The sequence below is a fragment of the Bos javanicus genome, chromosome 25, assembly GCF_032452875.1.
Source record: "Bos javanicus breed banteng chromosome 25, ARS-OSU_banteng_1.0, whole genome shotgun sequence".
Classification (NCBI taxonomy): Eukaryota; Metazoa; Chordata; class Mammalia; order Artiodactyla; family Bovidae; genus Bos; species Bos javanicus.
In genome coordinates this window covers 38,884,677-38,908,596 of record NC_083892.1, presented here as the reverse complement: position 1 = coordinate 38,908,596, position 23,920 = coordinate 38,884,677, and the positions used below count along the sequence as shown (strand labels likewise).

Below are 23,920 nucleotides of genomic sequence, written 5' to 3'. Positions count from 1 at the left end.
AAGGGGGAGAGGCGGGAGGCACAGCCCTGGGCTTCAGGTTCAAGCTCAGCCCGCCTGTTCTAGCCCGAGTGACCCAGGGTGTGTCACTCCACCTCCACAGGCCCTGCTCTCCCGTCTGGAAGCTGGGGGATGAACAGATCCTCCGCTGGGGGGCTGTGGGAGGAGACGTTGGCCAGGGCTACGTGGGCCTGCCTGCACCCGCCCCCAGCTAAATGGCAGGGACAGTGCTGGTCTGCTGGCCTCTCGAGCATCGGGCCCGCTGTCTGGAGCTCACAGGCGTACACGAGGCCCATCCTTCATCCATCTCAGGGTCCGAGATCCCAGTAGCCAGACCAGACCCTGAATGAGCCCACTCGGGACATTTGTCAAAAAAGATCTCAGGCTTAGGGCAGAAACTCTGAGCCTTGAAGACTCTGAATATGAGCAGAGAAAAGGTAGACCCGTGTATGAAGCACCTACTGCGTGCCCATCAGCCCACCTGGAGCCAGGGAATGAGGCAGCCCTCCTAGCGCCACGCAGTGAACGTGGACACCAGGGCTTGGGGGGCTTAGGCCTCTGGTTCAAGGGCACACCGCTGCAAGAGGCAGAGCCTAGACTTGAACCCACTGCCAGGGAAAGGGCTCACTCCCCAGGAAGAGCCAGGAGGCTGGGAGGACCCAGCAGCGCCTGGCTGACAACTACGGTTCAGTCAGAGTGGTGCCAGCTCCTTCCTCCCTTGAGGCCATCCAGAGTAGGGGAAAACCCACTTCTTACGGGGACTTCTCTTTGAGGAAAGTTGGTGGCTCAGTCAGTAAAAAATCTGCCTGCAATGCAGGAGACCCTGGTTCCACCCCGGGTCGGGAATGGCAACCCACACCAGTGTTCTTGCCTGGAGAATCCTAGGGACAGAGGAGCCTGGTGGGCTATACAGTCCATGGGGTCGCAAAGTGTCAGACACGACTGAGCGATCAACATTTTCACCTTTTTTCACATCAAGGTTCCAATCACCTACTTTCCAACTGTAGTCAGGAAACAGGAAAACAGCCTCAGCCCCAAGATTCCTGAAAGCTGCGTCCCCAGACTGTCCCCTCCTTGCTCTCGGCTCCCACTCACTCTCACACTCATACGCACGCTTAAACACACACATTCTCACCTACACTCTCTGACACATTCTCACCTACACTCTCTTACACACACACACACATTTCTTCATACGCATTCTCTCATACGCATTCTCACACACATTCCCTCATACATATTCTCACATACACACTCACACACACATTCTCTCATACACATTCTCTCATACGCGTTCTCACATACACATTCCTTCATACACATTCTCACACACACACATTCTCACCTACACTCTCTGACACATTCTCACTTACACTCTTACACACACACACATTTCTTCATACACATTCTCACACACACACATTCTCACCTACACTCTCACACACATTTCCTCATACACATTCTCACATACACACTCACACACACATTCCCTCATACACATTCTCTCATACGCATTCTCACACACACATTCCCTCATACACATTCTTACACACACACATTCTCACCTACACTCTCACACAATTTCCTCATACACATTCTCATATGCATTCTCACACACACATTCCCTCATACACATTCTTACACACACACATTCTCACCTACACTCTCACACACATTTCCTCATACACATTCTCACATACACACTCACACACACATTCCCTCATACACATTCTCATATGCATTCTCACACACACATTCCCTCATACACATTCTCATATGCATTCTCACACACACATTCCTTCATACACATTCTTACACACACACATTCTCACCTACACTCTGACACATTCTCACCTACACTCTCTTACACACACACACATTTCTTCATACACATTCTCACACATACACATTCTCACCTACACTCTCACACACATTTCCTCATACACATTCTCACATACACACTCACACACACATTCCCTCATACACATTCTCTCATACGCATTCTCACACACACATTCCCTCATACACATTCTTACACACACACATTCTCACCTACACTCTTACACAATTTCCTCATACACATTCTCATATGCATTCTCACACACACATTCCCTCATACACATTCTCATACGCATTCTCACACACACATTCCTTCATACACATTCTTACACACACACATTCTCACCTACACTCTCACACACATTTCCTCATACACATTCTCACATACACACTCACACACACATTCCCTCATACACATTCTCTCATACGCATTCTCACACACACATTTCTTCATACATTCTTACACACACACATTCTCACCTACACTCTCACACACACATTCCCTCATACACATTCTCTCATACGCATTCTCACACACACATTCCCTCATACACATTCTTACACACACACATTCTCACCTACACTCATACACACACACATTCTCACCTACACTCTCTGACACATTCCCACCTACACTCACACATACACACATTTCCTCATACACATTCTCTCACACACACACATGCACATTCTCATCTACACTCTTACACATTCTCACCTATACTCTCTTACAAACACATGCCCTCATACATTCTCACACACACACACATTTCCTCATACACTCACACACACACATTTCCTCATACACATTCTCACACTCACGTCTCCTCATGCACATTCTCTCTCTCACACACGTTCCCTCATACACAAACATTCTCACATACACACACTTAAACACACAGATTCTCACCTACACTCTCTGACACATTCTCACCTATACTCTTACACACACACACATTCCCTCAGACACATTCGTGCACACACAGTCACAACCACAGACGCAGATCCCTGGGGCAGAGACAGGCAAGCTAGGTATCAGGAAGTGATCCCAGCAGGAGGGATCGTTTCTCATGAGCATTCTTCTACAAAAAGGACCCCCAAAAGGTCTTTTCTCTCCCAGAAGGATCTACCTAGTAAGAGGGCTTGTCCACCAGCCACCCAGCCACCTCCAAGCCAAGGGATGACACCCAGACTCTCGACTGCAGACTAAGTAAGGCAAGGCCTCGTGAGCTCCTGGGGTCTGAGGGCAGCCTCTGGCTCCAGGCAGGGTGCTCCACGCAGATCCACGGCTTCAGTCGGTCCTTTAACAAAGGCTCCCTGAGCGTCACCGGCTCTGAGCCTTCCAGGGCTCTGGCCCCGGCCGGCCATGCCCGCACCTCCACACACTGACGCACCTGGGGTAGCAGAGCGGCCTCGGCGCCCAACCTGCAGGTGGGGCCTTTGGCTCAACGCTGGGCTCTCTCTTTGCTTCCCTGGTGGCTCAGATGGTAAAGCATCTGCCCGCAATGCGGGAGACCTGATTACGATCCCTGGGTTGGGAAGATCCCCTGGAGAAGGAAATAGCAACCCACTCCAGTACCCTTGTCTGGAAAATCCCATGGACAGAGGAGCCTGGCAGGCTACAGTCCATGGGGTCGCAAAGAGTCGGACACAACTGAGCGACTTCACTTTCACTTGGGCTCTCTCTGGGCAGCCCAAGCCCAGAGTTCCAACCAAAATGCCGTAAGTATCAACTATGCAAAATTCCAGGAAGGAATCCAACTGGGAAAATATGCAAGGGACAAAACTAAATGTAACCAATCAACCCCCTTCGGACAAGATATTCAGCTTCACCAGTAATTAAGAGAAATGTACCATTACTCCCTACCCAGCTTAAGGACATTTGTTTTTTTAGTAAAACACAACTCTGAGTAGTCTAAAATGAAAGAGTTCAAACAAACATAAAGAAATCTCTAACCACCTAAGAAGTCACAAAGGCATCCATTGTCGATACCACAGGGACGCCGGGGGTCCCTGGCTTCCAGGGGTCACACTCAGTCACCCATTCCCCCACGTATCAGACACCTACTATGCGCCAGGCCCCACGCTAGGTATTGGGAACACAGAACTAGGTAAGTAAGGCACGATTACCTCCCTCAAGGACTTAGAATTGAAAGCTTAAAGCTAATCTATTCGTCGGAATCTATTCTTAGAAAATGACTCAAAATATCAGGGAGGCGCAATGCACAAAAATATTCAGAGCCACTTCCTAAACACAAAAACATCAGAGCGAAAGCTGAAACGCCACTAGGGAATGGCAAAGGTAGCTATGGTGAGTGCTCTGGACAGAACAACAGGGGCCATCAAAACCACTACTTACAGTTTCCAACAGCAAGAGCCTACCTACCTGGGCAAAAAAAAAAACGCAGAACCCAAGATCACAGTGCAAGGGGAGCTCTGCAGATCAGATGGGAAAATGAATCTGGCAGATCTCTAGGTGTTCAGGGTCATGGAAACAAATCTAACGGTCCCTTTACTTCCCTCTCCTTTCCTGCATTTTACACATTCTTCTACGTGCGTAACAGAAGAAGCAATAAACCCTAAATAGCAGTCATAGCCCACAAGGGGAATAAAGGACAAATAGAGAACCAGGCCGGTTGGGAGGGAAGAGTGTCTGTGTGGGGGGGGCGGCAAGCAGAAAGGAGCGCAGAGGTGGGGAGGTGAAGGGGAATTAAAGGTGCAGGGGGTGGGGGTGGGACCCAGGACTCACCTTTGACGTTGCTCAGCGACAGGGACCGCTCCTGGTCCGCCAGCCCAGGTGCCAGCCGGCCACTGCCGCCACTGTCCTTCTGCCGGGCCACGGCCACAGCAATGCCCACAGGCGGGTGTCGCACTTCCACCTCACCCTGGGCCCCGGAGCCCTCGCGGCCGAAGGCCTTGGCGCTCTCGGGCCTCTCCGGGTCACGCTTCAGCTGTCGGCCGCTGGATGCTGCAGGGCCCCCCGGGTGCGGGAGGCGCGTCTGGGCGCGCGGGGCAGCTGTGGGCGCCGGCTCGGGTTTCATGGTGCCCAGGCCTCCGAAGGGGCTCTTCTTGCCACAGCCGCCTGGGCGCACGGTCACGGCCTCGCGGGCGAAGCTGCCGCTGTACTTGATGAGGCTCTGCATGGCGGAGGCCTCTCCAGGCCCGTGGGCCGCGGCATGGATGTCGGCACCTGGCCTGGCGCAGGTGGCCACAGCGCGGGGCAGCGCACCCCCGGGGTCCAGGTAGGCCTTCTTGGAGGCGGCGGCGGCGGCCTCCTCCTCGGCGCGGCTGGCGTGGTGGTGCTGCGCGGCCAGCACGGCCATCTGCGTGGTGGCGAAGTTGCCCAGCTCGAAAGGTTTCCACTTATGCTCAGGGCCGGCGGGCGGGGGCGGCCGCCCGGGCTCCAGGCCGAAAAGCTTGGCGGCCTGCTGGGAGGCGGCGGTGGCAGCGGGGCCACGCAGGGCGCGCTCGCAGGGCCGGGGCTCAGCCTCGGGCTTGAGCAGCTCCTTGGCGGGGAGGTAGGCCCGGGGGTCCGGGGAGGCGCGTGCGGCCCGCGCCGGTGGGGCGTCGGCGGGCGGCGGCCGCTTGAGCGAGCGGATCACGGAGCTCTTCTCCCGGAGGCTCTCAGGCCGGTCCGGGGGTGGCCGCGGAGACCCGGGCGGGCCCTGCAGGACCCCAGGCCGGCCCACCTCGCGCTCCCGGGCCCGGGAGTCACGCGCCTGCGACGCGATCTGGATGGGCCCCGGGCGCTCGTCGAAGGCCTCCACGGAAGGCACGAAGGTGGGTGCCACCACGCGGTGCTCGCGGCCCGGCTCCCGCGCGGCCGCCGCGGGGAAGATGGTGTAGACGCCAGTGGGGGCGGGTTGCGGCGCGGCGAAGGCCCCGGAGGCGGCAGAGGGCGCAGGCGGACCCTTGCTTGGCGGCGGCGGCGGCGGCGGGAGTGGCGAGGGGCACGGGCAGGGCCCGGGTAGCAGGGCCTCTGCGCGCCGCAGCCGCGCGCTCTCGTCCTGGCGCGCAATGTCCTTGGTGCCGCGGGACCCCTCGGCTATTAATGCGGGGAGCCCCACGTCCCCCGTGCCGGTGCCGTTGCAGAGGCTCAGCGACAGTGGCGGCGGCGGGTTTTTGCCCTTCGACTCGGCGGTGGCTGAACCCGGCGCCCGCAGGGGCCCCGGCTCGGCCAGGAAGGGGGACAAGCGCTCGAGGAGGCGTGGGGGCCCTCGGTCCTGGCGGCCTTCCGCCCTTGCCTCTTGGGTCAGGTCCACCACACCGCGCGGCCCAGCCGCCTCTTCCCGGGCCCGCGGGTCCTTCTTGCCGAACAGGGGGGGCGGCTCCCCGCTTCGGCCCGTCCTCTCCTTGGCTGGACCTTCCCGAGAAGCGCCTTTGGTCGAGGTGCCCGAGGAGTGGCCGCCGGGGGTCCTGGAGGAGGCCGCATGAGAGTGCAGGGTGCCCGGGGCGCCCGGAGCCCCCGGGGCGGGCAGGTAGAAGCCATCTGCAAAGAAAGAGCGCAGACCTGAGCCAATGCCCCCACTGCCTGGTCCAGAGCCAAGGGAGGCCCGGAAGGGTACCCTGGACCCCGAGGCACAGAGGAGGAACATGCACTGCTTGCAGTGTGGCTTGGGACAGGACAGCTTTAGAAATGGATGAAAAACAAGTTGAAACCTCATCTCGGCCACCTACTAACCTTTCTGAGCCTCAGTCTCCTCATCTGTGAAAGGGGGAGAGGCCAGAATTAAGAGCTGCGCAGAGGGCCCAATAGGATAAGATGAGGACCCAGTAGCTAGGAGGTCCCAGAAGGCCATGGGTGGCCCTGGGAGCCTGGGGCTGGAGGCTTGGGAAACACAGCCAGGGTGCAGTCTGGAGTGCTGGGGTAGTGGTTCCCCCCAACCCCATTCCACAGCCCACCCCCAAGTCTCCCCACCACTCCTGCCCTCTGACCTTTCTGGGTATCGAAAATGCTGGGCTGACCCAGCTGGCTGAGGAGGGGGCTCCCGCTGCTGGGGGGCTCCAGGTGGCTCAGGTGGAGGTAGGGTGGGTACAGCCCACTGGGCAGGTGGGAGAAGCCTGCAAGAGAGAAAGGCACAGCTGAGACCCCTGTGCCCCCCAGGGGGCTCCTTCCAAGCCCCACCCCCTGGTGCTGGGAGCGGAGGTTTAGCCCCAGCTCCCCACGGCAAGGACGGCCCCCTCCCAGTCCTGGCACGCCAGGCCTCCTTCCCGTCCCAGGCAGCCCCTGGGACTCCTGAATCCCCCGGGAAGGGAATCAAATTGGATCCAGGGGAGGGCGATGATGATGATGATGGCGCAGGCGGCAGTCCTCATCAGAGGCCAAGCCCTTTCAACTGCTTTGCCTTTGTTCAATTCCCACTCACATTTCAGGGAGGAAAAAAAAAATTCTATGAGGCAGATACTCTTAAAGTCCCCATTTTACAGATGAGAAAACTGAGGCTCAGAAAGGCCCACTTGCCCAAGGCCCCCTCCCCACTCCACCCCTAAAAGAGGAGCCTGCCTTTGAACTGAGGTCACCAGGGCTCTTAACCTCAGCCCAACATGGACCTTGTTTGAAGGGTGTACTGGTTTAACTTCTCTCCTGTGTAACTCAAGCAGGTCGCTTGCCTTCTCTGAACTTCAGCCTACCCAGCATAATCTCCAGCTGCTGGGTCTCCCAGGCAGGTGTTGCTAAGAAGGAATTCTTCCTACCAGGGATCCTCCTAACCTCTCAAGCCCCCTCCACTCCCACCTGTGATGCCCAGAACCAGGGCTGGAAGTTACAGGCCACAGAAGACAGAAGAGTGGCCACGGAGAAAGAAACAAGAGGCCTAAAAGAGTACACAAGAGAAGGAGGCCCAGAAGGCCAGGGAGGCAGGCAGGCCCTGGGGGGCAGCCTCTCAGCCTGGGCTGTGGGTGATACAGGACCCCGGGCCCACTGGCAATCCCTGAGGGGCTTGGGTCCCCCACGCCCCCTTGCCACGCCCTCCAAGGCCAGGAAGGCAAGAGTATCCCTGGCCACACTGGGCCCGCCTCTCCTCCCGCAGCCCCAACGGCAAGGACGCCGACGACCACCACAAAACAATGAGGAACGTGATATGGGTCATTTCATCACTGAAACAGCGCTTTGTCCTGCTGCTTTTGCATCTGTAAAATGGGCATGACGGTCCCTCCCTCACGGCTTGTTCTGAGGATGAAGGGTTCCACTGTGCCGCGCTCTGTGCCGCGGAAGCACACTGCGCATTCGATATCATTACTATGGTTACTGGTATTTGTTGGCAAAGGAGAAAAGGGAGTCAGGGAAGGCAGAGCTCAGTTGCTTTAGTTGTATCCGACCCTTTTCAACCCTCCGGACTGTATGTAGCCTGCTAGGCTCCTCTCTCCATGAAATTCTCCAGGCAAGAACACTGGAGTGGGTTGCCATGCCCTCCTCCAAGGGATCTTCCCGACCCAGGTATTGAACCTGCGTCTCTTATGTCGCCTGCATTGGCAGGCGGGTTCTTTACCCCTAGCGCCATTTGGGAAGCCCCAGGGAAAGCAGGGGGGCAAGCAGATAGCACAAGGCACCAGAGGTAGCCCCCACCTCACCCCCACCCCCCGGGGCTAGTGGAAGCAGGAAGCTCAGATGGGACCCCAGCCCGGAAGGACTGCCCAGCGTCCCAGACCCAGAGGCGGATGGCCCCCTCTGTGTGGGGCACCCACAAGTCAGGACAGTGACGGAAGTGCTCAGTGACGAGGCACAGAGGAGAAAGCAGGGAGACAGCGGGCGGTGAAAGGCCCAGGAAAGCCTGAACCTGCAGCAGCTGCTCCCAAGACCCCGATCTTCTGGGAGCCGGGCGCACACCCCAGGATGCCCAAGGAGGCACCAGGAGCCAGTGAGCACCCAGTGTGTAAAATCCACCCAAGCCCCAGGGCAGGGAGGAACGCGGCGACCCCCAGGCCCATCCTTTCAGTGACAGAGGGGAAACTGAGGCTCCAGGGAGGCCCGGCAGGAAGCCAACCGGCAGACCCCCCAGCCACGTTTAGGGGTGTCACTGCAGAACGGCAGCAAGAGAGCCCAGTGGTGCCTGGCCCCACTGCTCCCACAGTTACAGTTACTGTCGAGCTACGCGCCAGGGGGACGGCGGTGAGCGGAACAAACTAGGCCCGGCCCTAGGAGCTCGGCCGGCTGGGAAGACAGGTATTTCATGAAAAAGCACACAGATGAAATGTGTGGTCACAAGCGAGTAGGAGAACGCGCGGGGGGAGGTGAGCCAAGCCCGTGAGCTGGGGTGAGGGGCTGCAAGGGAGCAGCACGTGTGAAGGCCCTGCGGCAGCCGGAGTTGTCGCTGAGCACTTGAAGCGCAGAGAGGAGGCCGGAGGCTCAGGGCTGGGCCCCGCAGGCCACACACAGCGTGGAGGGGTGACGGTGGGGCAAAGGGGAGAGGGCAGGCTGGGGAGTGCTGGGGACAGCGGCCCGGGCCCGCCCGCCCGGCTCGCTCCTTACCTTCGTGGGCGTGCGCGGCCCACAGCTGCACCATGGGCAGGTTGCTGGGGGTGGGGGAGCGGAAGGAGAGGTCAGAGGGCAGGGGCACCGGGCTCCCATGGGATGAGGCCGCCGGCCCCATCCCGCCGGCCACAAAGCTGCCCAAGAAGGCCTCGCCTGCAGAGAGAAGGGGGCCGTCAGGCAGCCAGCAGGCCCCCGCCGCCCAGCCCACCGCCCGGAATTCCCCGCCTCCGCCCTGCCCCACCCCAGCGCCTTGGACTTTAGGACCAGCCTGGGTCAACGCAGCAAGACTCCGGGCTGGAGAAAGAGACCCCAGGTGCCTCTGGAGTACCTACACTCTTGGCAGATGGGCGTTATCTTTCCCATAGCCGAGGGGGTGTGGTTCTCCCCATCTGCAGCTCTAAGTTGGGGCTGGGGAACGGGTGTGGGAGCAGGGACCTCCAGAGGACACAGAATGACGCGGTGGCAGGGGACTCAGGTTCTGAGTGCCTGGACCCGGGCGAACCCCTGGTTCAGTTGGAGAAGGACCTCCGAGGACCCCCGGCAACCCTGGACAGGCGCCGGGATCAACTCTCAGCCAACCCCGTGCGGGAGGAACAGTGTGCCCATTTAACAGATGAGAATGCTGAGGCTGAGATAGGACATGCCTGACCCCCACGACCTGTGAGCAGGGACTCTTAAGGCAACCCAGGACCACAGGAATGAGCCAGTGAGCCGGAGAAGGGATGAGAGCAGCAGGCAAGGGAGCCCAGGGGTCCCTCCACTGGGGTCCCTCCAGGGGAGGCAGGCGGGACAGCCAGCCTGCCAGGGTGGAAACCACACCCACCCCGGCCACGCCCCTGCCGCCCCGGCCCACAGGGAGGCCTCCTCCTTCCTGTCCCACACCCGCCCTTAGGGGGAGACCCTGGCAGGCCCCCTGCTCACAGCCCAGGGGGATGCCTACAAGACCTGGGCGGGTGGCTTCCCTTCCCTGGCCTTGGTTTGCTCATCAACAAAACGGAGAGAATAAGACCTCCCTTGAGAAGTGTGGTGAAGCAAGAAGGGTGCACTTGGTGACAACAATAAACAGCAGCACAGCCCACGGAGGGTGCCAAGCGCCAGCTCTGGCATCCGAGATGAGCGCTCCCCGTATGCCCCCCAGGTAACCTCTCCAAGCCCGCTGTTTACATCGGCCCAGAGCAAAGTGGCGGTGGGGACGCAGGCAACGTAAGACTCGGGGTACCCAGGGGCCCTAGCCCAGCCCCCGGGGCCTGCAGACCCCACCCGACCTGAGCCCTCAACCCACCCCGAGGGCCTGCAGACCCCCCTCAGCACCTCCCAGGGGGCACAGGGCACCCTGAACGGCCACCGCGTCCCCCCAGGGTGCAAGGGGCAGGGCCTTCTCCCTGTCTCCCAGAGCTATCGGAGGACACCTTCTGGCCACACGTGGCGTCACCACCACCCCGTTGGTGCCCCCCAGTGCCAGCCCCGCTGGCCCCCTCACCGGACTCCAGCGCCAAGCCCTCAGGCCCCAGGGCCATGGTGGCCAGTCTGGCGGCCCGTGTGGCCCCAGCCTGGGCAGTGGGGCCTCGGGGCGCCCAGGCCCCGGCTTCCTCCTCGGCAGGCAGGCGGGCGGCCGGCTCCGGAAGGGGTTTGCGCAAGGGCTTACATCAGCCCCCGGCTCTTCCTGCCCCGGGCCTGCCCCTGCCCCAGCTTGTGAAACCCGCCCAGCGGCACCCCAGGCCTGGCAGGGCGTTGGGGCCCGGATGCCACCAACGGCTCCCGCCTGCCACAGGGCTCAACGGCGTCCCGAACTGCCTCCCTGGGGGCCCCTGGCCCGGACACGCAGGCAGGCTGTGTCCCCCACTCCCCCAGAGCAGCGTGCAAGTCTGTAAGACGGGCTTACCAGCCCCAGGACGCTGGTGTTTATTTGCACAATTTCAGTGTCCCCACCCACTTCCCCAGTGACGCCCCTGAAGCAGAGGGTCAGATCTCAGAGCCCACAGGAGATAACCCCAGCCGCTGCCTCCTTTTCCACTCGGACCCTCCGCTCATTCCCACCTCAGGGGCCTCCCCCGGGCCTCAGAGAAGCCCCCTGCCCAGGACAACCTGGCAATGGAGATGCCATGAGCCCAGGGGAGGATGCCCTCCCTGCGAGCGGGGCCGCGGGCTCTCCAGGGGCACACAAGGCCTGGCACAGAGCAGGCATCAACTCTTGGCCTAAAGGGGCTGCGTTGTATGTAATCCGCTCAGGGCCAAAGCAGATGGACACATGTCAGGGTTGGCACACACAGCCCTGATCCCCGAGGACACACCGCCAGCCCGGGCGTCCCGCCTTGACCCCTGGGGTGGAAGTCGGGCAGCTGACCCCCACCCCAACCCCACGGGCGTCTCCAGACTGCCTCTGAGCTCCGCACACACCCCCAGCGCTACCTTCAGCTCTCCTCACACCCACCCCCTGGGGATACAGCCATAGCCTCCTGGGTTCCCCGAAAAGGGTGGGGGCCCCCGCAGGGCTCCGGAGGGAAGGTTAGTGAGAGTCAAACAAGAGCCCACTGACTCCACTGGAAATCCTCCAGCACAGCCTGCAGTGGGGGGCTGGGGGTGGTCTCCACCCCTCTCATCACAGAGTGAGGTTGAGGGGGGCCTGGTCCCCCTGCCTGGTCCCCGGACGCCCCCTGGTGACTACAGGCCTCTGTGCCGCTGCCCACCCACGCAAGCGTCTTAACTCCAGGCCTGTGGAACACACAGGGCACCCATCATGAAGTATCATCATTCACAATCAGAAAGGGGAACCCAGCCCAACTCCAGCAGACCCCAGGTTTCACGAAGGTGCTCAGAGTCTCCTCCCAGGCCTCCCGCGGGGCACAGAGCCCTGGGCCGGGGGGCAGAGCCAGGGCCGAACCAGAGCCCTGCAGCCCACACCCCCTCCTACAGGGCAGACAAACGTGGCCCCCAGGACCCCCATGGTAGAGCCTTCCCGCCGGCTGGCCCGTCACCGTGGACAGACGAGGGCCCGGCCAACCAGTGCCCCCCGCCGGCCGGTGACCCGCAGGACCCACACCTGTTTTGGATCTTCACTGGACACTCAGAAGCCACCAAGCCCTCGAAACACGTGACTGATGAGACTGAAGAACATCAGCTTCAATTTTATTAAATTTTAATTAATTTAGACTTAATTTAGCCACAGCCTTGGTGGAAGGCTTCCTCCTTGCCGGAAACCAGAGCAGGCCAGGCCCCCACCAGAACAGGGCGTGACAGGGGGCCCCCAGGAGACAGTGAAGATGCACCCTGGCCCCCACACCCAGGGTTCTGGGACTCCGCCTTTACCTCCCCAGGCTGAAGAGCAGGGTGACAGGAACCTCGTCCCCTCCAAGGGGGCACACAGACTAAATGAGTTCACCTCTGCAAAATACTTTCATGAAGCGCCTCATTATTCATAGTCACACAACCTGTGGCGCTTTTGAACTGTGGTGTTGGAGAAGACCCTTGAGAATCCCTTGGACTTCAAGGAGATCCAACCCGCCAATCCTAAGAACCAGTCCTGAATACTCATTGGAAGGACTGATGCTGAAGCTGAAGCTCCAATGCTTTAGCCACCTGATGCGAAGAGCTGACTCACTGGAAAAGACCCTGATGCTGGGAAAGACTGAAGGCGGGAGGAGGAGAAGGGGACGACAGAGGATGAGATGGTTGGATGGTATCACTGACTCAATGGACATGAGTTTGAGCAAGCTCTGGGAGTTGGTGATGGAAGCCTGGTGTGCTGCAGCCCATGGGGTCACAAAGAATCAGACATGACTTAGCAGCTGAGGAGCAACAACCTGGGGTTCAGAGAAGGCCAGCAACTGCTCAAGGTCAGGGTCTGGGGACTTCCCTAATGGTCCAATGGTGAAGACTCAGTGTTCCCAAGACGGGAAGGCCCCAGGTTCCATCCCTAGTCAGGTAACTAGATCCCACATGCCTCAACTAAGACCCAGAGCAGCCAAATAAACATTAAAATAAAAAGCTCAGGGTCTGAGCAGAACCACCACCTCTACCCAAATTCCATCTGTCATTCCTTAAAATAAAATTTTAATTCTGAAACTCAAGAGGACTGGTGATTGCCCATTATGAATGTACTAACTGCCACGAAGGCTGCCCGGGTGGTGCAGTGGTAAAGAGCCCACCTGCCGATGCAGGGGATGCAAGAGACATGCACGTTCAACCCCTGGGCCAGGAAGATCCCATGGAATAGGAAATAGCAACCCACTCCAGTATTCTTAACTTCCCTGGTGGCTCAGACGGTACAGCGTCCGTCTACAATGCGGGAGACCTGGGTTTGATCCCTGGGTTGGGAAGATCCCTTGAAGAAGGAAATGGCAATCCACTCCAGTACTATTGCCTGGAAAATCCCATGGACAGAGGAGCCTAGTAGGCTACAGTCCGTGGGGTCGCAAAGAGTCGGATACAACTGAGCGACTTCACTTTAACTTTTACATATTCTTGCCTGGAGAATCCCATGGACAGGGGAGCCCGGCGGGCTGCAGTCCACAGGGTCACAGAGTCGAAAACGACTGAAGGACTGAACACACACAGGCACAGCTACCACTGAACCACACGCTTGCAAGTCGTGAACTGCACACTGTGTGAATGTCACCTCGATTTTGAAACACACACACACACACATACACACAAGCTCCTCTCTGCCTCTGAATCCCTCCCTGGGTCTGCCCGACCCCACTGCCCAGACCCCACTGCCCAGGATGCCTCGAGGCTCAGGGGTCCCCAGACGGGCACCTTCCCATCCTGGCACACCCTCCCACAGGCCTGATAGTACAGGAATCTCATTACAAGGCTCAAACTAAGGCTCAGAGAGATGACCCAGCATCACCAAGCCTGGGCAATCAGGTCCCTCGGTGATGCTGCAAGCACACCTCACACCAAGACCTCAGCTCAGGAGTCCCACCCAGCTGGACCCTGAGGGAGGGAGCCCCACACACACGCAGGGCCTGGCCCTCGGAGGTCTTCTCTTGTCCCCAGTGAGAGAGGAAGGACATCCCGGGGGCGAGAAAGGAGACACTGAGGCCTGGCGATGGGGCAAAGCGCTCCTGCCGCTGCCTGAGGAAGCGGTCCAGGGTCCCTCTGGAATGTGAGCAGCAGGGAGCTGGGCACTCCGCCCAGCCTCAGCGCCCCAACCCCATCTGTGTCCCCTCCAGCACTGAGCTAACAGGCCCACCCCTCGCTGGGACCCACCACCATTCCAGCCCTTCCCACCCCAGGCAGTGCACTGTGGGGACACAGCAGCGAGCCACGGGTGTGGGGGTGTAGGCCAGCCTGTTCTCCGCCACCGCTGCCCCCCGCTTATCGACACCCAGAACACAGGGCAGGCTTCAGGGCTTTGCAAGTCCAAGGCTGGCCCAGGTCACCAGGAGACAGAACTCGAATCCTGAAAAGATGCTTCCTTCCTCCCGTCACAGCTCAGGCGGGGCAGCTCCTGGATGCTTGGGGCTGGGGAACAAGACCACCAGGATGTACCCCTTAAGGGGCTGCACGGTGCTCACCTGCCGGCAGTCCCCAGAGAGGACGCCGGTGAGGCCACCTGAGCCGGCCAGTGGGATCATGCCCCTGCAATTCATGGAGTCCCTGGGGATCCTTCCAGAAGCTGACTATATAAGCTTCTGACTATATAAGTGACTCTAAGCTGACTATATATAAGTGAATATTCAGGCACCTGAAGTCCTGGCTGGTGGGGGCGGGGAGGGGACTCAATGAGATCAAAGTGGGTACAGAGGTCTGGTAAACAGAGATGGGCTCAGAGGACTTTATCATGGCCTAGACTGGAACCTGGACCGGCAAAGCCCCACGGCCCCAGGGCCTTTGCACCTCAGCCCGGAATCCACTCCTCCAGAATAGAAGTTATCTGTTTGCTCCCATCGGTACATACCTCACCCCTTCTCTTACAGTCTAGGTGATGCGGCAACCTACCCCACCTTCCACGCCCTTTCCTGAATTATTTTTTCCACTGTGCTTATCACCACTTATCAGACCAAATCCAGGCTAGTTCCTTCTTCACTGGAGTTCCTTGCTGACTGTCCCTCTCCACCCACTGAACAGGAGTAGAAAAGCAGGCTTTTTCCTGAAAGGGCCAGATAACTAAAACTTCAGGCATCGCAGGCCTATTCTGCCTGCCTGACAATACTTAAAAGGACTGGGCTTTGTCCCAATAAAACTTTATTTACAAAAACAAGGAGATGGGCTGCATTTGGCTGCAGTTTGCAGACCCACCCATTACAGTGAAGGTTTACTCCATCCTGGAACCACCCCCCGGGCCCCCCCACTGTACACAGTAGGTGCTCAATTAATATTTATGGGTGGGAGGGATGGGCAAGGTCATGATAAGCTAGGACTGAATGAAGGACGAAGAGGTGACTTTCTCGGGTCCCACTTTACAGCCAGAGGACAGTTTCCACCCTTCATTTCATTCTGTCCCTAAGCCACCCCCCCCAACCCTACCATGAACTCTGGGGGGTGGGGAGGGTTCTTATCCCTTTCATAGAGGAAGAAGTAGGCTCTGTCCCCCGAAATCCACACTTTTCCACTCAGCCACACCACCCAGACTCAAGACCCTGTTTTCATCTTTTTACTCAAGAGAACCCTCCCCAACCAAACACAGAACAAACATGTTTTTCTTCCCCCTTCCTATCTTAGAAGGTTTTGGCCTCGCAAAGGAAACTACATCCCTTAAAGATGTCACCAAAGGCTATCAGAACATCTCATGAGCACAATCCGATCAGGGTTATCACCTGAAAAAAAAGAGTCCATTCTAGCCCAGAGCATGGACATGTGACTTAGCCGTTTCTATGACAGCAGCGGAAAATAGTTCGAGGACCCTCTGGATAAAATGACCTTCAGACTCCCATTCACCCCAAGAGACTTCTGGAATATGTAGGCGGGAGAAAGGGTTAATGCTCTGTGTTATAAAGAAAGAGCCTTATCATTCAGTAAGAATCCCGAGCAACTCACAGATGAAGAACAGTAAATTCAGGTAAAAGTATCGCTATTGAGACAGGATGACATCATATTTATCTACCAAATCAGCATATTTGTGGTTCAGTTGTGGGGAGGGTGAGGGTGGAGGGGAGCAACCCAGGGGGAGTAAGGAGGGAGCCAACATCTTCAGCTTTTGGAAATAAATCAGCAGATCATCAAAAGCCTGGACCCGTTTCCGGGGGTCCCTCCTGAGAATGCCCACTGCAGCCAAATTGACCCAGAGATGTAAAGCAATCCCGATCCGAATCTCAGGGGGGAAGAGGGGTGTGCTGGGTGGGGAAGGATGGAAACTGAACACCTGTCTCTAAAGTGACATAGAAATTAAAAGCAGGCTGAAAATTTGTACAGATTCCTGCGTACCCATGTTTTATAGGAACATTATTCACAACAGCCAAAAGGTGGAAGCAACTCAAAGGTCTATCAGATTAAAAATTTTTTTAATCTTAAAAATGTGGTCTATCTTTATTCAGCCTTAAAAACAAAGGAAATTCTGACACCTGACACAACTTGGATGAACCCTGAAGACAGGATGCTAAGCGAAATAAGTCAGGCATGGAAGAGCAAATATTGTTACAATGATTGCACGTCTAGGAGATCCCAGGAGGAGTCAAATCCACAGAGTCAGGAAGTCGAAGGGTGGGTGCCAGGCGCTGGGGGAGGGGGGCTGGGAGTTAGTGTTTAAGGGGGAGTTTCCGTTTGGCACGAGAATGTCCTAGAGATGCATGGGGTGATGGTCACGCAACAGTGTGAAAGCACTTAATGCCACCGAACTGTCCACGTGAAGATGGCTAGAATGCTAAGCGTATGTTGTATGTATTTTACTAGTTAAAAGAGAAAGTGATACAGAAACACACAGTCAAGAAAAGCCAAGGCAACGCTGCCTTCCAGATGAAGAAAACGGTGGAAGACTTCGGTTTTCGTTTTTCATTCGTCCAGTCATGTCCAACTCTGCGACCCCATGGAGAGTTAGGTTATCAGATGCCAACAATGCAGCCGGTGTGCCATGGGCATGTGGGTAGGGACAAACAGGACCAGGGCGACAGGAAACAGGCCCACGAGGTGGAGAAAGATGGTCTTTTCAATAAACACTGCTGGGCCCCTCGGCCACCCATCTGGGAAAAGCCATGAGTCCGGACCCCTCCTTCACACCATACATAAAAATCCACTCCAGGAGCACTGCAGATCCACATAGGAAGGGCACAAGCTTCCAGAAGAAAACATGGGAAAACTCCTTAGTGGATCAAGGGCAACCAAGGATTTCTTAAAGACCCCATAGAAAGCACAGACCATGAAGATAAGACCAATATACTGAAGTATATGAAAATTAGGAACATCTATTCGTCACATCACACTATTGGATGAATGAAAACGTGAACCACCTCGTGGAAAAAGACCTGTGTCCTAGGATTTCCCCTGTTGTCCAGTGGTCAAGACCTCACCTACAATACAGGGGGTGCAGGTTCGATCCCTGGTTGGGGAACTAAGATCCCTCATGCGTCTTGGCCAAAAAACCAGGACATAAAACAGAATGAATTATTATAACAAATTCCATAAAGACTTTAAAAATTGTCCACATTAAAAAAAAAAAAAAAAGACCTGTGCTCCCAAGAAAGGGCTTGTATATATAAAGAGCACCTGCAAATCAATAAGCAAAAGACAGACAACTCAATGTAAAAACTGGCAAGATTCAACAAGAGGATGGCAAATAAGGACATCAAAGTTACCAATAACTTCTCAGCCTCTTAAACCATGGAGGAAGTGTGAATGAAAACTTCTACACACCCACCGGAAGAGTTAACATGTCAGAAAAGTTAAAATGGACAGACAATATTAAAAATACACAACCAGAGAGGACATAAATTATTAGTACAACCATTCTCAAACAGTTTGGCAGACTCTAGACACCTTTCTGACCCAGTAACGCCCTCACGGGTATGCGGAGAAAAGATTGCAAGTTGGAATTCAGAGATCTTCCCCACTAGTAATCACCAAAACTGGGAAATAACTCAAATTCCAATGATGAGCTGGATAAACTGTGACAATGTCATAGGAGGGAACCCGTTCAGAGAGAAGGCACTAGAGTGACCAGGGCAGGATAAAGCTCACGACCTCACACGGACGAGAACACACTACATGCTTCCACAAACGTGAAGGGCGCCGAGACACAACTCGGAGAGCTGGAGGTCTCAGCCACAGTACGGGTCACCTTGGGACAGGGTGACGGGGCTGGACGCCTGGGTTTCTTCCTTAACCTGGTTCCGTCAGTGAAAAAACTAACTGAACTGGACGTTTATGATCTCCGCCGATTTCTGTGTCCCTTAAGCCCCAGTAGAAAAATATCCTTTAAAAAATGGAGGGCAGAGGGCAGATCTGAACACAAGTGTGCAAAGATGTTACACTCTGAGTAATTTCCATGGAACTCTGACATGGACAGAACTTGCAAAATCCAAAACAAATATATAAATAAAAATGAGCCCCAAAAGGAAAAGGAGAAGTGAAAGAAAAAATTTTTTCATACCTGCTACCTCTGCTAAGCCCCTGGCTCTCTGGCCAGAGAGCTCAGGTCTGGCCCCCAGATCCCATATTTCCCAGCTGTGTGACCTTGGGGAGGGGACACAACCTCTCTGAACCGAACTTTCCTCCAAAGTAAAACGGGGAGTCCCCTGTGGACTAGTGGCTCCAGGCGTTCACTGCCACGGCCTGGGTTCAATCCCCGGTCGGGACACAGATCCCGCAAGTTGTACAGTGTGTTAGTAATAATCATGCAAAGCTCTCCCCTTTAAAACATGAAATTAAAAATAAAGCGAACTGAAGGGCAGGCAGGAAAGGAAGGAATCTGTGACTGGGGCCATGCCTGTCTCCTCTATTTGGCGTCATTCCCCTTTCCTGGAGGAAGGTGACCCCAGACAGACCAGCAAGGCTAGGGTCAGAGCGAGCGGAGGGGTGGGGAGGGGGGCTTACCTTGCACATTCTTGCCCCTGTGACTGGCCCACAGGACCTGTGGCCACGATCGACGTCCCCAGGCTCCCATCCCTACAGTAACCGGCTGAGAATCGTGTTTCTCCTCTAACCTAAGCAGAGGCTCAGAAGCCACGAGATCAACCTGCCCCGCCCCCTCTAGGTGGGGAGCGGTCTGGCTGGGCCTGAGGGCTGGCCTGAGGGAGGCAGGAGGGGCTTTATTCATCCAGCTCCCTCCCCTCCAGCTGGAGCCGCCACGACCCCCGGACGGTCAGATCCCGACGGGCACCTTTTAGTCACTCTAGACCTCCCAGCCCCTCCCCAGCAAGAGAAGGGTGATCTGGGTGTAACCCCAGCCCCTCCCCCAGCCCAGGACCTGCCCCCTACCCCCGGAGGCTAGGCCTTTGCCTAGCTCCCACCAGACGCCAAAAGTAGAGGCCCAAATCTAAATAAAGGGAATCCCCAGGCAGCCCGGAGTGGTCAAGGCCTCAGCCCGGCCAATGATATGCAAATGCATCCACCCCAGCCTCGCCCCAGGGCTCCAGACGTTCCCAATTCGAAAGCAATTACAGAGGATTTCCCCATTGATTTCTCTTCCCCCCCAACGGAGGTCCCAGCCAAGAGGAAGTAGAGGCAGGAATAGAGGGAGGGCGTTCTAGGAACCGTGGGGGCGTCTGTCCCAGCGGGGAAGGAGGAGAAAGAGAGGGACCCCAGGACAGGGGGGTGGCTCCCACAAAGACCGAGCAGGACAAATTCTGTCCCAGGCTCTTCCCTGGCCGTCAAGTGGTTAGGACTCCCGCGCTTCTCCAGCAGTAGGCAGGGATTCAGTATCAGGTTGGGGAACCGAGATCCCTCAAGCTGCACAGAACAGCGCTCCCACCACCAAAAAAAAAAAAAAATATCCCCTCCCGGATGCTGGAAGGTCACAAAAATAACACTAACACGGTTTAAAAAGGGAACGTGTTGATCACTAGGGAGCGCTTGAGGGGCTTGGCTAGATTCTCAGGGCTGGTGTGGGGACCAAAACGCAAATGCAACCAGAGTACAACTCTTCACCCTTGAAATGTACACTCAGTTCTTGGAAGGGGGCGGCCAGGGTTAAATTCCCTGCAACCAGTTAGGACTCCTGCCTGGGAGACCGAGAAAGACAGCAAGGAAGACCCGAAGACTCCATCAGAAAGTTCCACAAAGGTCAACAAGTCCCACACTTGGATCCCAGTCCATCAGCTTGTTAGCATTGCTTCCTTTTTTTTTTTTTTTTTTTTAAAGATGTACGCTTTCTAAAATATTTATTTCTGTGGCTGTTCCGGGACTTAGTTACCAGAATCGTCTATCTTCATTGTGCCATGCAGGATCTAGTCCCCTGACCAGGGATCAAACCCAGACCCCCTGCATTGGGAGCTCAGCGTGTTAACCAGTGGGCCACCAGGGAAGTCTGGAGCCCGTGTGCTTGACTATTATGTGGTTCTAAAAGAGGTTAAGTACTTGTAAAAGGGAAGACTGAAAGTTCACATACAAAGAACAAGAATCAAAATAACATCACACCCTCAAAAAGCTGCACTGGAATTTAGGAGGTGGCATTGTAATTCCTTCAAATAATTTCCAAACTGCCAGTCAAGTGTGAAGGTAGAGTAAAGGCATTTTCAGGTATATGAGGCCTCAATAAAATGTGCGTTCCGTGTACCCTTTCATAGAATGCTACTGCAAGATACGCTCCAGCAAAACAAGGAAGTAAAGCAGAAAAAAGGGAGGGATGAAAATCAGGAAGCAGGAGATGCAACACAGCACAAAGGAACAATGAGTTTGAACAGACCTAAGCACCAGGCAAACCAGACTAGAGCAGGAAGAAAAAGTGCAGAAAGGAAATCCCCATGAAAAGAAAGAGGCAGTTCATCCAACAGATTTAACCAAATGAAAAGTACACCAAGAAATGAGAAGACAGAGATTCTAAGAAATCCTTGCAAATGGGGGGGGGGGGGTGGGCAGATGCAATTAATAACTCAAGGAAATAAAGAAATGAATTTTATTATACCGCTTGACTCAAACATCAACAATATTTACAAACCCAAAGCCGTAATAATAAGACTGCTGCTGCTGCTGCTAAGTCGCTTCAGTCATGTCCGACTCTGTGCGACCAGACGGCAGCCCACTAGGCTCCCCGATCCCTGGGATTCTCCAGGCAGAATACTGGAGTGGGTTGCCTTTTCCTCCTCCAATGCATGAAAGTGAAAAGTGAAAGTGAAGTCGCTCAGTCATGTCCAAGTCCTAGCGACCCCTTGGACTGCAGCCTACCAGGCTCCTCCGTCCATGGGATTTTCCAGGCAGGAGTACTGGAGTGGGGTGCCATTGCCTTCTCCGAATAATAACACTGGTTTAAACAAAATTGTATTTCACAAATATTGGAAGGAGAAAGGAAGTGGAAATGGAGGCAGGGGAGAGGATGCAGCAACAAAACAATAAACATTTACTAAGTGCTTATTATTTCCCAGATACTGTTCTAATGCTTTACAGGTATTAACGATTCATGATGCAGATACTATTATTATCCTCATTTCACAGATGAGAAAACCAAGGCAGGAGAGGCAAAGAAACTTGACTTTGGTCTCATGCCAATATTAATAAATGGGAGTCTGAAAAGAAACTTTAGACAGTCTATGCAAAATCCTCATCTTCCATAGAAGTCAGTAAAGAATCTCAAACTCTAAAAAGTAACCGGCAGTAGAAGCAGGTTATTACACAGAAATATGGATGAAAAGGCCAAAAGAAACAGCCAAGAGAATTAAAAGGGGCACCAGGAACGGAGAGACAGGAGACAAGAGATTGCTGGTTCTCTTTATAATCCTAACAGCACTATATGACTTTTTTTTTTTAATATTTATTTATTTGGCTGCACCAGGTCTTAGCTGCAGCTCTCAGGATCTTCGCTCTTCTCTGGGGCATGAGGGATCTTTCTAGTTTCGTCATGCCAATTCCTAGTTGCACAACACAGGATCTTAGTTCCCTGAACAGGGATCAAACCCCGGCCCCCTGCATTGGGAGCACAAAGTCTTAGCCGCTGGACCACCACCGAAGTTCCCCCATCTGACTTTTAAAATGATACCTAACCTTTACTCTAAAGTGTATACCAAGCATAATGCAGAAGCATATGCTTCTTACTGGGTGAATTTTATAGGATGCAAAGTATTCCTCAATACAAATACAGGAAAAAAAAAAAGAACAATTTAAGATACATGCACAAGATACTACTACTGATTCACCAGAATGAATAGAATTTAAAGCAACTGACAATTTCACGGGCTGGGAAGACAGGGAATGGATTGTACAACGGTGCAACCACTGGAAAGCCCACCGATACAAAAGCTGAAGCTACACACTCTGACTCACCAATTCCAGTTCTAGATACTATCTCTCTCTCTCTCTCTCTCTCTCTCTCTCTCTCTCTCTCTCCAAAGAAATGTGCACCTGTATGGGCTAAAAGGCCACGCTCATACCAGCACTATTCATAGTAAATCCTGCAAAGAAACTAAATGTCCATCAACGAAGGACTGAGTGAGCTTGGCTGTATTCACGTAGTGGAATACTATATAACAACCAGAAATCGATGACTGCCTCACGCTGCAGATATGGGCGAATCTTACACACCCAGTGTGAGTGAAAACAGCCAGAGATCAAGAAGGACAGGTCGCACGATTTCATTTACAGAAAGTTCAAACACAGGCAAAACCAAGGTACAGAAATGAGCCTGGGGGTGGGGGTGGGTAGTGACCGGAAGAGCGCAGAGGGAACCCTCTGGATATAGGAAATGTCGTGACCTTGTGCTGGCTGGTAGTGACGTGGTGTGTTCTACACACCCATTTGTAGGATTTGTGAAAGGGCAACTACTGAACATTCGAGACTGAAGCGTTTTACACAATGTTCACTACACCCAAAAATGAGAATAATAAAAATGATGGGTTCCAGATGGGACCCTGGAGTCTAAGGAGCCTATGGACCATCCAGAGGGGCCAACAGCATCCTAGAGGCCCTCGGAGAGGACCAGACTAGAGCCAGGGATTCACGGTGAATGACATATTTTAACTGCAGCAATCACTTCTACTGCCACTTCTGCAGAGGGCTATTTGTGTGCTAGGCACTTCAGGGCCACTAAATGAACCCATTTCATAGATAAGAAAACCGAGGCGTAGAGTCATCACCCAGCAAGGCGAGGAGGAAAACATCGAAACTCCAGCAATCCAACCTCAGTCCCTAGGCCCTCCAGCCTTCAGCAGTTATCTGGAGATTGCAGACAGAGCCCCAGCTGGTGTATGGAGACCCAGCCCATACACAATTATTCATGACAAGTGTGCAAAGCAGGTTTTCCACTCTGGGCTGAGGGTCCATCTCTTCGTTACCTGGGATGCAGACGGTAAATACATTCGCAGCCTGCAGAGGCAGTGAGCTTTTATGATCCCCACTAAATGGCCTTGACGTCCTCCAAAGTTAAATGCCAGGCCTCTGCGGGCAGCTGGTGCAACAAGGACCCTAGCCCTGGGGGGGCCCTGTTAGGGTCCCCCTTCCCCGAAGCCCCTGGGCAGGCCTAAGGCCTATGCCCTCCAAAGTTGGGCTGGGAAGTGAAGGACAGGGGAGGTTCATGACAGGACCCCATGT

The 23,920-nt window shown here is 55.0% G+C and overlaps 1 protein-coding gene across 8 annotated transcripts in view; it reads right to left on the bottom strand.

Annotated features, from left to right (window-relative positions):
* TNRC18 (trinucleotide repeat containing 18) overlaps positions 1-23,920 on the bottom strand; it is an 89,982-nt gene that overhangs the window by 53,022 nt on the left and 13,040 nt on the right. For 5 of the 8 annotated variants that reach the window (XM_061402263.1, XM_061402260.1, XM_061402265.1 and 2 more), the window contains exons 2-4: positions 9,305-9,460; positions 6,772-6,897; positions 4,586-6,325 (exon numbers count right to left, since the gene is read on the bottom strand). In XM_061402263.1, coding sequence (XP_061258247.1) covers positions 4,586-6,325; positions 6,772-6,897; positions 9,305-9,460 — 2,022 coding nt within the window. The remainder of the gene's footprint in view (positions 1-4,585; positions 6,326-6,771; positions 6,898-9,304; positions 9,461-23,920) is intronic. The other 3 variants (XM_061402264.1, XM_061402267.1, XM_061402268.1) reach the window with 3 other exon arrangements.